We start from the raw sequence: 14102 nt of genomic DNA on the forward strand, positions 1-14102 counted from the left end.
GTGAGATTGATATTGAAATAGCAAGAACCCTATTGTGGATTGTGAACAACGTGATGAATACTAATACATCAATACGGTGAGGTTACTCAAATACTGAATAAAAATATAGCTTCTTTTACGCGTTCTTTCTCTGGCATCTTGTCATCATCTACACATATGGATTATCAGTGGCACGGTGTAATTGAAGGAAGTATAACTTAGCTCTACTATACGTTGTCTTTTATGACGTAAATATACTTAGGTATTAACATTTAAGTAATACTGTAGCAAGCATTCTTCAGAAAAGATTAACGTTTGTTAAATTTGTGTTTTATATCACATCTATTTCACAGGATTATCAAAGCAGTAGAAAAACTGTCGTTAATTGTACAACTCGGAAACCAATCTCAAATCACGATTGAATCGCCGGAAATAAAAATGGTTGTTGTACGGGTAAACAGTACATCATTCCAAGAGCTCTCAGTTGGGGCTTCATCTTGCGAGGTACCGGTATGTCAACGTTGACTTTTTGTTTACATCTCGTTTGGAATCGATATAATTAATTTATCTTATTTGGTCAGTTGGTATTGTGTTGTGTTGTGTTGTGTTGTGTTGTGTTGTGTTGTGTTGTGTTGTGTTGTGTTGTGTTGTGTTGTGTTGTGTTGTGTTGTGTCGTGCTGTGCTGTGTTGTGTTGTGTTGTGTTGTGTTGTGTTGTGTTGTGTCGTGTTGTGCTGTGCAGTGATGCGTTGTGTTGTGTTGTGCTGTGCTGTGTTGTTTTGTGCTGTGCTGTGTTGTGTTGTGTTGTGTTGTGCTGTGTTGTTTTGTGCTGTGGTGCGTTGTGTTGTGTTGTGTTGTGTTGTGTCGTGTTGTGCTGTGCTGTGCTGTGCTGTGCTGTGATGAGTTGTGTTGTGTTGTGTTGTGTTGTGTTGTGTTGTGTTGTTTTGTGCTGTGTTGGGTTGTGTTGTGTTGTGTTGTTTTGTGCTGTGTTGGGTTGTGTTGTGTTGTGTTGTTTTGTGCTGTGTTGGGTTGTGTTGTGTTGTGTTGTTTTGTGCTGTGTTGGGTTGTGTTGTGTTGTGTTGTTTTGTGCTGTGGTGCGTTGTGTTGTGTTGTGTTGTGTTGTGTTGTGTCGTGTTGTGCTGTGCTGTGCTGTGCTGTGCTGTGATGAGTTGTGTTGTGTTGTGTTGTGTTGTGTTGTGTTGTGTTGTGTTGTGTTGTGTTGTGTTGTTTTGTGCTGTGTTGGGTTGTGTTGTGTTGTGTTGTGTTGTGTCGTGTTGTGTCGTGTCGCGTCGTGTCGTTTTATTCGTATTACATTGTCGTATTACATTTTCTCGTATTACATTCCTGATTAGTTTAATGTGTTTTACAGGGAATTATTTGTGGAAACGTCTCATCTATGGTTGTAGAAGATAATCCAACGATTCGAATCCCAAAGTCTGTATTCACCAACCTGAAATCTGTAGAGAAAGATGAAATAACAAGGGCACAGTTTATATTCTACAAAACCGCTAGACTATTCAAGGTAGGTGATTTATAAGATTAGGGGTGTGATAATGATTACATGTATTAAAGGTATTAAGACGTTGTCATAGGCAGCTATTAAAGGTTACATTATCCACTCCTCCGTACTATGATACATGTGTAAACTTTCACAGAACAAAGTCTAAAAACTTAACATTATTAAGGAACTCAAAGTATTGATCTCATTTCGTAATAGGCCGCCGACATTATTTCATCCACCACTGGATTCATTGCTAGTGTTGTAGCTGCTGCCAGCATTGGTGATTTGAAAATAACCAACTTGGAAGATCCTATCAAGATAATGCTGCCACATAAAATTCCTGTAAGTTTAACTTTAAATAGTAGCTTGTAATACCTATCTACTACAGACAAAAGCGGGTAATGTATGACATGCCATGATAAAACGTACTATGCTGACTTTATAATGACATTTCAACTGAAATGGTTTAATGACTGTTGTAGTAATGGAATGATTGATAATTATGTAAGTGAATTGATATCTTAGCTTTTAAAATCAAAGATATTAATGTGTATAATAATTCCATTTCTTTCCCTTGAGACTGCTTCTAGTAATTGTCTTCTAGTAATTAAATGTATTCTGTTTACAGTCCAATCTTACTGGTAATTTTACATGTGTTTTCTGGGATTTCGACCGTCATGGTGAGTAATACTGACACAGAGGATAATTTAATATCTCGAGTCCACGATTTCTTCTTTTCTCAATATTCCTATTTATTGGGAACCAATTCTGATGACAGTTTTTAGTGATTGCTCGAGGACCAGTTATCACTGGTATTTTGCTCAGGTAGGACGATTAGAGTCTATTAGCACCCTGTTGCATACACAAATTTATCAAGAAACTATACTCTGCGATTATCTTGATTTATCATGAAGGCTTTGTTGTTCATGGTTAATTATGAAGTTACTTTTTCTTATTGATATATGGCCATTCTTGGATTGGAGTGGAAGTGACAACCGAGATACTTTTGCTAGCTAAAAAGAGTAAGGGTTTCAATTTGCAATACATCGCAAAATGCCATTTCTTCTCAGATCTCACTTCTTCCATAGGTGGTAATGGTGGCTGGTCACGTGACGGGTGCTCGGTCTCGGAGACGAGCAAACACGATAACGTCAAAATCTGCGAATGTGATCATCTCACGAATTTTGCCCTACTTATGGTAAGAAATGTCTTAAAATTCATATTTGTGTTGCCACACCCTTTTTTGACAGAATAATGACGGTTAAATCAAACATGTTACCAAAGAAGGTACAAGATGACAAAATCGTTATTATACTACTATTCAAGTAAATTAGCATTTCATGCTATCTAGGATAGCGTTTGAGATTCGAAACCAATGATTAAATGAGAACATACGATATTATTATACATATATTAACATTCTCAATATAAACTCCCAAAAAAAAGTCGTTCACAAACCTCGACAGGATTATTGTAGCGTGCAAGTAGTATGGTCTGTTATTCTGTACATCCAAGGCCATCGGCCCAAAATACAAATGTAGTTGCTTGATTTTTGAAGACAGTATTAACTACGAAAAAAATTAGTGGAAATGTTACAAATGAAATTATGATAAATTTACATAAATCTCTCTATGTAATTTCATTGCATGAAATGTAAATACAGCAAGGCGTTGAAGAATATGTACATTATCTGATGAAAGAAAATTGATGAATTTATCAGTAGTTGGAGGTTCAAAGTAAAAACTTGGTAAATAGTTAGTTGTAGCGTGCAAGTCTAAGGCATGAATAAAATGTACAAATTAGGACCGTGACCCTTACGTGTACATTATTTACTCAAATTGAGAAAGCTATAGGACACCAGGAACACCAATAAAACAACGTTTGAATATGATTGTCTAAAATCACTGACCACTTACTTGCTAATACATGTAGTAGGAATGTATAACTTTCTCTCTAGATTACTCACAGACACATGTAGTAGATAATTCTATATCTGGATTACTCACAGACACATGTAGTAGAAATGTACAACTTTCTATCTGGCTTACTCCCAGACACATGTAGTAGAAATGTATAACTTTCTATCTGGCTTGGTCACAGACACATGTAGTAGAAATGTATGACTTTCTCTCTAGATTACTCACAGACACATGTAGTAGATAATTCTATATCTGGATTACTCACAGACACATCTAGTAGAAATGTATAACTTTCTATCTGGCTTACCCACAGACACATGTAGTAGAAATGTACAACTTTCTATCTGGCTTACTCACAGACACATGTAGTAGAAATGTACAACTTTCTATCTGGCTTGGTCACAGACACATGTAGTAGAAATGTATAACTTCTATCTCGATTACCCACAGACACATGTAGTAGAAATGTATAACTTCTATCTCGATTACTCACAGACACATGTAGTAGAAATGTATGACTTTCTATCTGGCTTACCCACAGACACATGTAGTAGAAATGTACAACTTTCTATCTGGCTTACTCACAGACACATGTAGTAGAAATGTACAACTTTCTATCTGGCTTACCCACAGACACATGTAGTAGAAATGTTTGACTTTCTATCTGGCTTACCCACAGACACATGTAGTAGAAATGTATGACTTTCTCTCTAGATTACTCACAGACACATGTAGTAGAAATGTATAACTTTCTATCTGGCTTACTCACAGACACATGTAGTAGAAATGTATAACTTTCTATCTGGCTTACTCACAGACACATGTAGTAGAAATGTATAACTTCTATCTGGCTTGGTCACAGACACATGTAGTAGAAATGTACAACTTTCTATCTGGCTTGGTCACAGACACATGTAGTAGAAATGTATAACTTTCTATCTGGCTTACCCACAGACACATGTAGTAGATAATTCTATATCTGGATTACTCACAGACACATGTAGTAGAAATGTATAACTTTCTATCTGGCTTACCCACAGACACATGTAGTAGAAATGTATAACTTTCTATCTGGCTTACTCACAGACACATGTAGTAGAAATGTATAACTTTCTATCTGGCTTGGTCACAGACACATGTAGTAGAAATGTACAACTTTCTATCTGGCTTGGTCACAGACACATGTAGTAGAAATGTATGACTTTCTATCTGGCTTGGTCACAGACACATGTAGTAGAAATGTACAACTTTCTATCTGGCTTGGTCACAGACACATGTAGTAGAAATGTATAACTTTCTATCTGGCTTGGTCACAGACACATGTAGTAGAAATGTATGACTTTCTATCTGGCTTGGTCACAGACACATGTAGTAGAAATGTATGACTTTCTCTCTAGATTACTCACAGACACATGTAGTAGATAATTCTATATCTGGATTACTCACAGACACATGTAGTAGAAATGTATAACTTTCTAGCTGGATTACTCACAGACACATCTAGTAGAAATGTATGACTTTCTCTCTGGCTTACCCACAGACACATGTAGTAGATAATTCTATATCTGGATTACTCACAGACACATGTAGAAATGTATAACTTTCTAGCTGGATTACTCACAGACACATCTAGTAGAAATGTATAACTTTCTATCTGGCTTACCCACAGACACATGTAGTAGATAATTCTATATCTGGATTACTCACAGACACATGTAGAAATGTATAACTTTCTAGCTGGATTACTCACAGACACATCTAGTAGAAATGTATAACTTTCTATCTGGCTTGGTCACAGACACATGTAGTAGAAATGTACAACTTTCTATCTGGCTTGGTCACAGACACATGTAGTAGAAATGTATGACTTTCTATCTGGCTTGGTCACAGACACATGTAGTAGAAATGTACAACTTTCTATCTGGCTTGGTCACAGACACATGTAGTAGAAATGTATAACTTTCTATCTGGCTTGGTCACAGACACATGTAGTAGAAATGTATGACTTTCTATCTGGCTTGGTCACAGACACATGTAGTAGAAATGTATGACTTTCTCTCTAGATTACTCACAGACACATGTAGTAGATAATTCTATATCTGGATTACTCACAGACACATGTAGAAATGTATAACTTTCTAGCTGGATTACTCACAGACACATCTAGTAGAAATGTATAACTTTCCATCTGGCTTACCCACAGACACATGTAGTAGAAATGTATAACTTCTATCTGGCTTACTCGCAACACTGATAACATGTACTGAATACCTCAACTACTTTTCTATGTAGGATGTTTATGACGTAGGGAATGACATTGACCCAACCAATCAGGAAGCGTTTTCTATTATAAGCTATGTAGGATGTGGTATATCCTTACTGTCATTGGTGGTTACCATAGTGACGCTGGTCTTCTTCAGGTTATTAATCTATTTTATTGTTATAACTGTAGTCGCTGTTCGCAGTCACTATCACGTTTATATCTAATATTATTTGCCCTCTTTATTATTCTAATTAGAGAGTGGGAGGGGTGTTACTGAAATTTGTCCTGTCAACCCACACATGGTTAAACATAAACACGTTTGAATACTTTTATTGCCATAGTCTGAAAATACCACTTAAAATCAAAATGCATTTATATTTGATAAGATAAATGTGCATTCGTCTAGCATTCAAATGTTAAAAAATGATAATACGTGACATTTATCACTGTAGATTGTTATTTATCCTGGCATCTGGGATGGTATATTTTGACCTTTGTTACCTTTTTTGTTTACATTGTAATTCATACTTGGATATCTTTCTCCTCCAGCAAACGAAGAGACAGATTAACCAAGATATTACTTAATCTCTGCTGTGCACTATGCATGGTACAGGTTATATTTCTGATTGGTTCATTCTTTGTGGACTTTGCACCAATCATACCTGAGGTCTGTACAGCCATAGCCGTGCTGTTACACTATTTCCTATTGGTTGTAATGGCATGGATGGTATTGGAAGCAATCCAGATGTATTTGTTGCTGGTGAAAGTATTTCAGGCCTACTACAGAAACTTCATGGTCAAAATTTCGATAATTGGCTGGGGTAAGTACATATAATAAAACATTAAATTAGTTTCTCGTTAGTCATTATATCAATTCTGGTTGTAAAAATAGTTGGTATGTAAGCATGCTTTGAATGGAATGCGATCAGAGGAAACCAAACCTGGTGTCTTATGTAAATGCAACCCTCCGATTACGACCCTCCTTAGATCCCATCGCTGCCATCATATTAAAATTATAAAGGCAATGGTTACTTCCCGAGGCCGCTACTACCACCAAGGTGAATTTGTGTGAAGGCAATGCATTAATTAATTCCCATGTTTGGATCCGATTGGCAGCGCTGTAAAAATGAACCTCCCCTCGAAACCCCCTTCTCCCCCCCCCCCACCACCACCACACCACACACTGTCATCCTGTGGTAAAAGCAAGTTTGTGTCCGACTCATTATAGTTTATCCCCAGGTAGAGGACAAAGTGATATGATTAAAGCAATGTTTTGTTTTATGTTCACCATAACTTAGGTATTCCATTGGTTATTGTAGTCATCACTGTTGCAGTGGACGTTGGTAACTATGGCTACCGTTATAACAATACGTTGTAAGTAAAACAATTCTGTAGTATTTAACCGTTATATACTACCTTTATAGTTATTGTAATAAAAAAACACACGCCAGTTTAAATGTTGTCAAAGTATGATAACATCGAGAATATCAATTCCTGTTATTGTATAATTGTACCTGTCACTTCTGTGCACCACTGTCAATTGCTACACATATGTATATAATTTACATGATAAGCAGTTGGCTTTAATACCAACCTCTGCAATATCAAAAATAAAAAATAACAAAGGAATGTGCTTACGCAGCTGTCCCTCGGATTTTCAGAGCCCGTTACTTTGTTACGTAATCTAGTATTTCTAGTGACCCGATGCTTTTGAAATAAAAACTTGTAAGTATTTTTATCTGTCTGTATCCGTCCATCCTTACATCATCTAGCTAGCCAACTCACCATAGTATCTAATATTTGTCTATCGATCTATCTATATATCCCTTTATTCAATTGCTTAATATTTACCTTTATTTTGATGATTTACAGATGTTGGTTGTCCAGATATGCCTTCCTTGGTGCATTCCTAGCCCCGATGTCTTTGGTCCTCATTTTCAACACAGTAATCTTTTGTCTTGTCATCTATCAAATCTGTGGATTGAACTCCAAGGCACTGACAGCCAATGAACGCTTTACTATCACAGCCCAACTGAGAGCAGCCGTTGGGTTTATGGTACTACTCGGACTGACTTGGATACTAGCCATCTTTGCTATCGGTGATGCCAGCTTAGTCTTCCAGTATTTGTTTGCTATATTCAACTCACTTCAAGGCTTGTTTATTTTCATCTTTCACTGTGCCATGAAGAAGGAAATCCAAAGTGAATGGAGGAAGTCGTTCTGCAAGTGTATCGTGGACAAATATACATCTAATGGTAAGTATTTATAATCTACGCGATATCACCATTATTCAATATCAAAGAGAAATCTACAAATAGTTTAAATGACATGAGCATCTTTTGAGAGAATTCCAACTTAATCATTTTTTTCTTCAGGTCAATTGATAAGGCCTAAGAAAAGGTTGGATTTGTTATTTTATTTTATTTTATTTTATTTTATTTTATTTTATTTTATTTTATTTTATTTTATTATGTCTTCGAAGATCTGTTCAAATGTTCTCTTTATATGTACAGAGGTCAACAGAGGTCAACAGAGACTTTTCATTAATGTAATCTCACTTTCTGTACGACACATAGAAGACATCGTGTAGTACTGTATTCCACCATGTTGTTTTGATCACGTGAGGGAATGAAATGTCTTCGATTTTTTATGTAAATCATAGCAAAATACACAAACATGCAATCATTGGGTACACATACCTCAGATGCTTGTCAAAAGAAATTGAATTTGTACCTTTATTTCAAGAGAAGGAAAATCTTACATCGTGTTTAATAGGTTCTTGTTGCCATGACAAAAGAGTATTTAGTTTGAATTTATTAGACAACGTTTTCCTACTTGGTAAAATAATATGAAACAACAAATAATAGATAAATATATAAAAATTGATATAAATAAAAAAATTGAAAATGTGCAAATGTTTGTTGCAGACGATGATTTGGTATGTGTTTAGACTGTCGACAGTCGCTTGCGCTCCCCCCCCCCCCCTACGTTTTATCTAAACTCCGATCCGGCGCAATACCAGTCTAGAGTCGCAAACTGATATCGAGGGCCGAAGGCCCGAGCTTGGGCCCAGGGCCTTCGCAATTCGGCCCTCGAAATGAAATCAGTTTGCGATTATACTAGTGTTGCGCCGGACCGGAGTTTAGATAAAACGTAGGAAAAAAGGCGCGAGCGACTGTCGACAGTCTAGTATGTGTTGTTCACATTATTTTGTCAAAACCTTGTAAAGTTTATTTTATTATTAAATAAAAATCCAAAATAGCTACTCATCTGTCACCTATTTGGCCACCCATACACCATAATGCAATATTAATAACAATTTCATAAACGTGAGTAGTGATAGCACCATTCTACAAATATAGATAATTGTGATAGCCAAGTTTCCTTCCACTCTTTGTACTGCAGGTGACACTGACACATCTAGAAAGGCAACGGATGTGAAGTACAATTATAATACACATGAAAGTGAAGTCAAAATGGGTAAGGCATTAAGAATAGTAGAAAATGTCGAGGAATCAATGTTATACATTTGAATGAAATGGTCATTCGTTGATATACAAAGGATTTTATGTATAATAGACTCTGAGTTAACACAAAAAGATGGAAGATGCCTAATTGGTTTTATTCGAACTATCCAAGAACTTAAGACGAAATTCTGAAGATACATTGTTACATTTGGTATTGTATGTATGTGTATTTATGTATGTATGTATGTATGTATGTATGTATGTATGTATGTATGTATGTATGTATGTATGTATGTATGTATGTATGTATGTATGTATGTATGTATGTATGTGTGTGTCTGTGTGTATGTGTGTATGTATGTGTGTGTGTTTTTGTGTGTATGTATGTGTGTGTGTGTGTGTGTTTCTATGTCACTGAATGTCTCAGGATACTCATCTATAAAGCCTATCTCATTTAAAACGAAAGAGATTGTCATAGATGATGTCATAAAGACAATAATGTTAAATAGACATGTGTATTCACACGTAATGGTGACCTAGCAAGTTTAATTTTTTATTCGATGTTAAAAGTAGAGTGTTGTATCATGCTATACCCAGTGATATATCATTGCATTGAAACCAGGGTAAAATAATTGAAATTTGTTTTCAATAGAGTTGCTAACTACTGACCTTTGATTACTATTCCATTAATGTAGAGTTATCTGTGTTATCAGTTCAATAAATGAGAAATATAAAGGGTTGATTGGATTTTGTTCGTTTCTTTTTAGATTCTTCAACTGTGACAACGGGTCATATGTAGTATTGGATTTGGATATGACGTCACGCCATCGGATCAGTCATGCAATGCCAACGAGTTTGGACTTCCAAACCACACGCGGACTATTGATTAAGCTAGCAAGGAAAATTTATAGGTTGCCAACGCAATGCCAAGAGATTAGTGATCAGTAACCATTGATATAGGAATTAATCTATCATTATACATTATTATGTAGAAGTGTGGGTCTGTGTATCTGCATGTCTTTGTTTGTGATTGTGTATGTGTATGTGTATGTGTGTGTGTATGTGTATGTGTATGTGTGTGTGTTTTATCCATAACGTCATTGATATTGCGATACAACTTTGTGCACAAGGCTATCTTACTTACTAACACCACAGAAGAATGGAATATTACAGTAGTAATGAACTGAAGAAAACACAGTCATGTCAACATTCACATTTTAACAATATGGTAATCAACATACTAAAGGAGCAAGATATGTGTACATCTAATATTAGCATGTACAATAATGCGACGATTACTTTTCCACATCTTGTCAATACGAAATTTGTTGAAGATTTAGTTCCCCGAAGGGGAGACTATTACAATGGGTTCCGTCAATCCGTCCATCTGTCCGTCCGTAATCGTCATTTCAATATCCGATTTCAAACAAACCTAGCACAAATGTCAGACATATATGCATGTTACTTTGTTACGCGAAATGTGCGAGTTTGATGACCGAATGCATGGTTGCCATAGCTGTGGTCAAAAATCAATATTTACTCTCTAACTCAAAAGCTTCTACCTTTAAGACAATGACCTTGACTTTGACCTTCAGGGTCGAGTATATCAAATTGAACTATTTCTTGCACATGGCATTCACTTTGTAGCACTTTAATATGTGAGGCCAATATCTATATATCATGTCTAAAACAGACACTTTGAAATACAGTATTTATCCGCTGCCACTATTATTTTAAATCATGCCGCCATACAGCCATGCACAGAGAAGTACATTTTGTATTTGAGGGGAATTGTGTCTCTATGAAGACTTTCTTAATACTCGGACAACATTAATTTGAAAACTTTCCCAGAGGATCAATACATGTCACATGGTGTAAAACGATTCTTTCAGTTACTCAGATTTATTGTTTATTATACCGTGCACAAGCCAAGTTATTGTATTTCAATAAAATATATGGATTATATACCCAAAGTGTCCTACGTCACGATAAACCGTGACTTCGTCACTGTTTCAATAAAATATATGGATTATATACCCAAAGTGTTCTACGTCACGATAAACCGTGACTTCGTCACTGTTTCAATAAAATATACGGATTATATACCCAAAGTGTTCTACGTCACGATAAACCGTGACTTCGTCACTGTTTCAATGAAATATACGGATTATATACCCAAAGTGTTCTACGTCACGATAAACCGTGACTTCGTCACTGTTTCAATGAAATATACGGATTATATACCCAAAGTGTTCTACGTCACCATAAACCGTGACTTCGTCACTGTTCTTTCTGAAATGCTTGAAACACGATCGAGCTAAATCGCCATTCTTCTTTCCCTTTTTCCATAAATTGTGCTTAAAGAGATATTAGCATTGCTTAGTATTTGTCTTTATTCAGTCTGAAAATACGTATGACCTACGCATTTGTCACTACTCGTCTAGCTACTCGTAATGACATGGCCACTTAGGTCACTCGTATTTTATTACTACAATATTTGGAAATAATACCTAATTATGACATATTTTGTTGATATTATACTGGATTAACGTTTTGACCACCTCAGAAATGAAAGACAGAAATAAACTTGGTTGAACATAGAAATAGTTCGAAAATGTATATGACGTTCACAACCTTTGTAATTCGTTATGACGATGTAAATGCAATTGCTGTGCATTGGTAAATTTTAGTATGGAACAGATTGTATTGTACGGATAGTGAGACAAAATAAAGTTAGAATTTAGACATGTACCGTTTTCCAATATTTGTCTTTACTGTATGTACTTATGTATGTTTCATCCTTATCCCTTTGTCGTCTACCCCTATTTTGGTTGGAAAATGTTTATGTTTTTTTTGTTGATTTGTTTTTTTGATGTTGTTGTTGTTTGTTGTTTTTTATCTACTTGAATACGAGTGTCCTACTGGTATACTACAAGGTATACTACCGGCAATTAATGAAACAGATAAAAAAAAGTTTGCAGGGAAAATATTTGACAGTTAGATATACTTTCCTGAGAAGTATTAACTTTTATTTGTCACTTTCAAATAGTTTTCTTCTTCTTTAATTTGTCAGTATATAATAGTTTTTTTTCCATTTTATTTTTTAACAAGGGATAATGTAAACTACAAGTGTCACGTTCAGACCCAGGTTTATCATATATGTTGTAATAATACTGACATGAGGGTAACGAGGTATGTGTGAACAGTTCTGTCCGTGTAGAAGTTAACCGACTTTAAACACAAATATCACAACCCTTTATATACCATTGTTTCGTAGTAATTGGTTGTAAACAGTTGAAAGTTAGCAACTTGTGTTCACGCACAACAATCGGTTCTAAACCAAAGACTCGACACGAACATCGACGTATGCAAACGCCCTCATCATAACGTTTAACGATGCATGGCCGTTGGCGTTGAATAGACATTATTTTGTGGGGGCCAGGCCACCCAAAGTCCACTAGCCAAAGTTTGGTCGGTCGGGTAATGAGAAACAGACAAATAATAGGATCACCCTTATCCCGAAAGATGGGACAAAAGTCAGAATAGAGTCCTGACTTACTCCGTTTGCACGGAGGACTAGATGTGTATTAACCGTCGGTAAACTGTCTTACTATATTGCAAGTCTTTTCATTTTTTTCATTTGTACTACAATGTACATTTTCCATGAAAAGAACAATATATAAATAACGTATTGTCACGGATGACAAATAAAACGTTCTGATATTCGCAAAGTTTTGATGTGACGCGAGGTCACAGTGATCTCTCAGCTGTCATGGATTAATACTTAGGACAAATGTTTGCATTTTGCGAATAGTATTCTGAGATGACAACACTAACAGTTATGATAATATTATCGATGTCAAATAAAATGACTAATTACAGGAAGATGGAAGCACAATTGTTTACTAGTTACATTCATACATTTGTATTTGTCAATATTATTTGCATTAAATTAAGGCAACGGCACTCTTTGGTTCATTCATTTATGGTTTTGATGATTTTATCATCCAATCATTTCAGTATTGGATAATTTTATGTTTATAAGAATTTAAAGTTGGAATAAAATATGGATTCACTTAAGAAGGGAGCGGTAGGAGACAGCTAGGCAAGGAGCGTCCATCTACTCCCTGGTTACTAAAATGGTTCCATGTTATAACGATGAACATTGTATGTAGTCTGAGTTATTCCCTAAGGTTTGAGGATCCTGGTAATTAAATGTAAAAGTGAAAGTGCTTGAGGGGAGAGTGAGATATGTGTGGAGAATCAACGGTAACATTAGAGGTCGACGTGAGAGAGTAACCAGTTTAGTAAACACTCGATGTCGATCCCTTTGTTACAGTTATTGTATCAATTATCGCAGTTGAGGTTATTATTTTCAACTTTGTGTTTGGAACAAAAGATTCACTTAGCACATTGGCCTAAACTAGTTTTTAACCATATTCAACTATAATCATAATTATATAAATATTATATGATAATCATAAAAAATAATAATAATAATGGTTTTTATATGACGCTTTCCCACTTTGTGATCAAAGCGCCTTACAATTATGGGCTTAATGTAGTGCCCAATTATCAACAACTGCAAACAACACCACTTAAATGACATATCCTAATATATACTTTATGTCATTCATGTCATTATTATTTCAGTTTACTCCAGGAGTGCAGTGCATGTCATTTGTCTTTCTACACCAGCTGAAGTCCTCAAAGTGATCTGCAGTTACATGTGTCTGTATCGTCGAAAACGTTTACAACATCACAGGAACTGACTGTGTCATAGTTAAACCAATAAATAAATAAATAAGTATTTACTGTCCCAACATTGCCTTGAGAGTTTCATTTTGATGTTTTGTAATAATTTGTCAAATTCTTCAACCTATGGTGATAGCCCTACATTTAACACAACTAAATTATTATTGGGTGAATCACCAGTAAGGCTATACAAGTAGCGTCGCCACGTAGACTTTACACT

General features: G+C 35.6%; 1 protein-coding gene across 1 annotated transcript; it reads left to right on the plus strand.

The window, feature by feature from the left end:
• Positions 1 to 6260: 6260 nt before the first annotated feature.
• On the plus strand, positions 6261 to 11866 carry LOC144432675 (adhesion G-protein coupled receptor G6-like). Its single transcript, XM_078120940.1, has 5 exons — positions 6261 to 6481; positions 6959 to 7034; positions 7533 to 7915; positions 9066 to 9140; positions 9895 to 11866. Exons 1-5 carry the CDS (start codon positions 6265 to 6267, stop codon positions 9924 to 9926), a joined length of 783 nt encoding a protein of 260 aa, XP_077977066.1. The 5' UTR covers positions 6261 to 6264; the 3' UTR covers positions 9927 to 11866.
• The last annotated feature ends 2236 nt before the right edge of the window (positions 11867 to 14102 follow it).

The sequence above is a fragment of the Glandiceps talaboti genome, chromosome 3 (genome assembly GCF_964340395.1).
Source record: "Glandiceps talaboti chromosome 3, keGlaTala1.1, whole genome shotgun sequence".
Lineage (NCBI taxonomy): Eukaryota > Metazoa > Hemichordata > Enteropneusta > Spengelidae > Glandiceps > Glandiceps talaboti.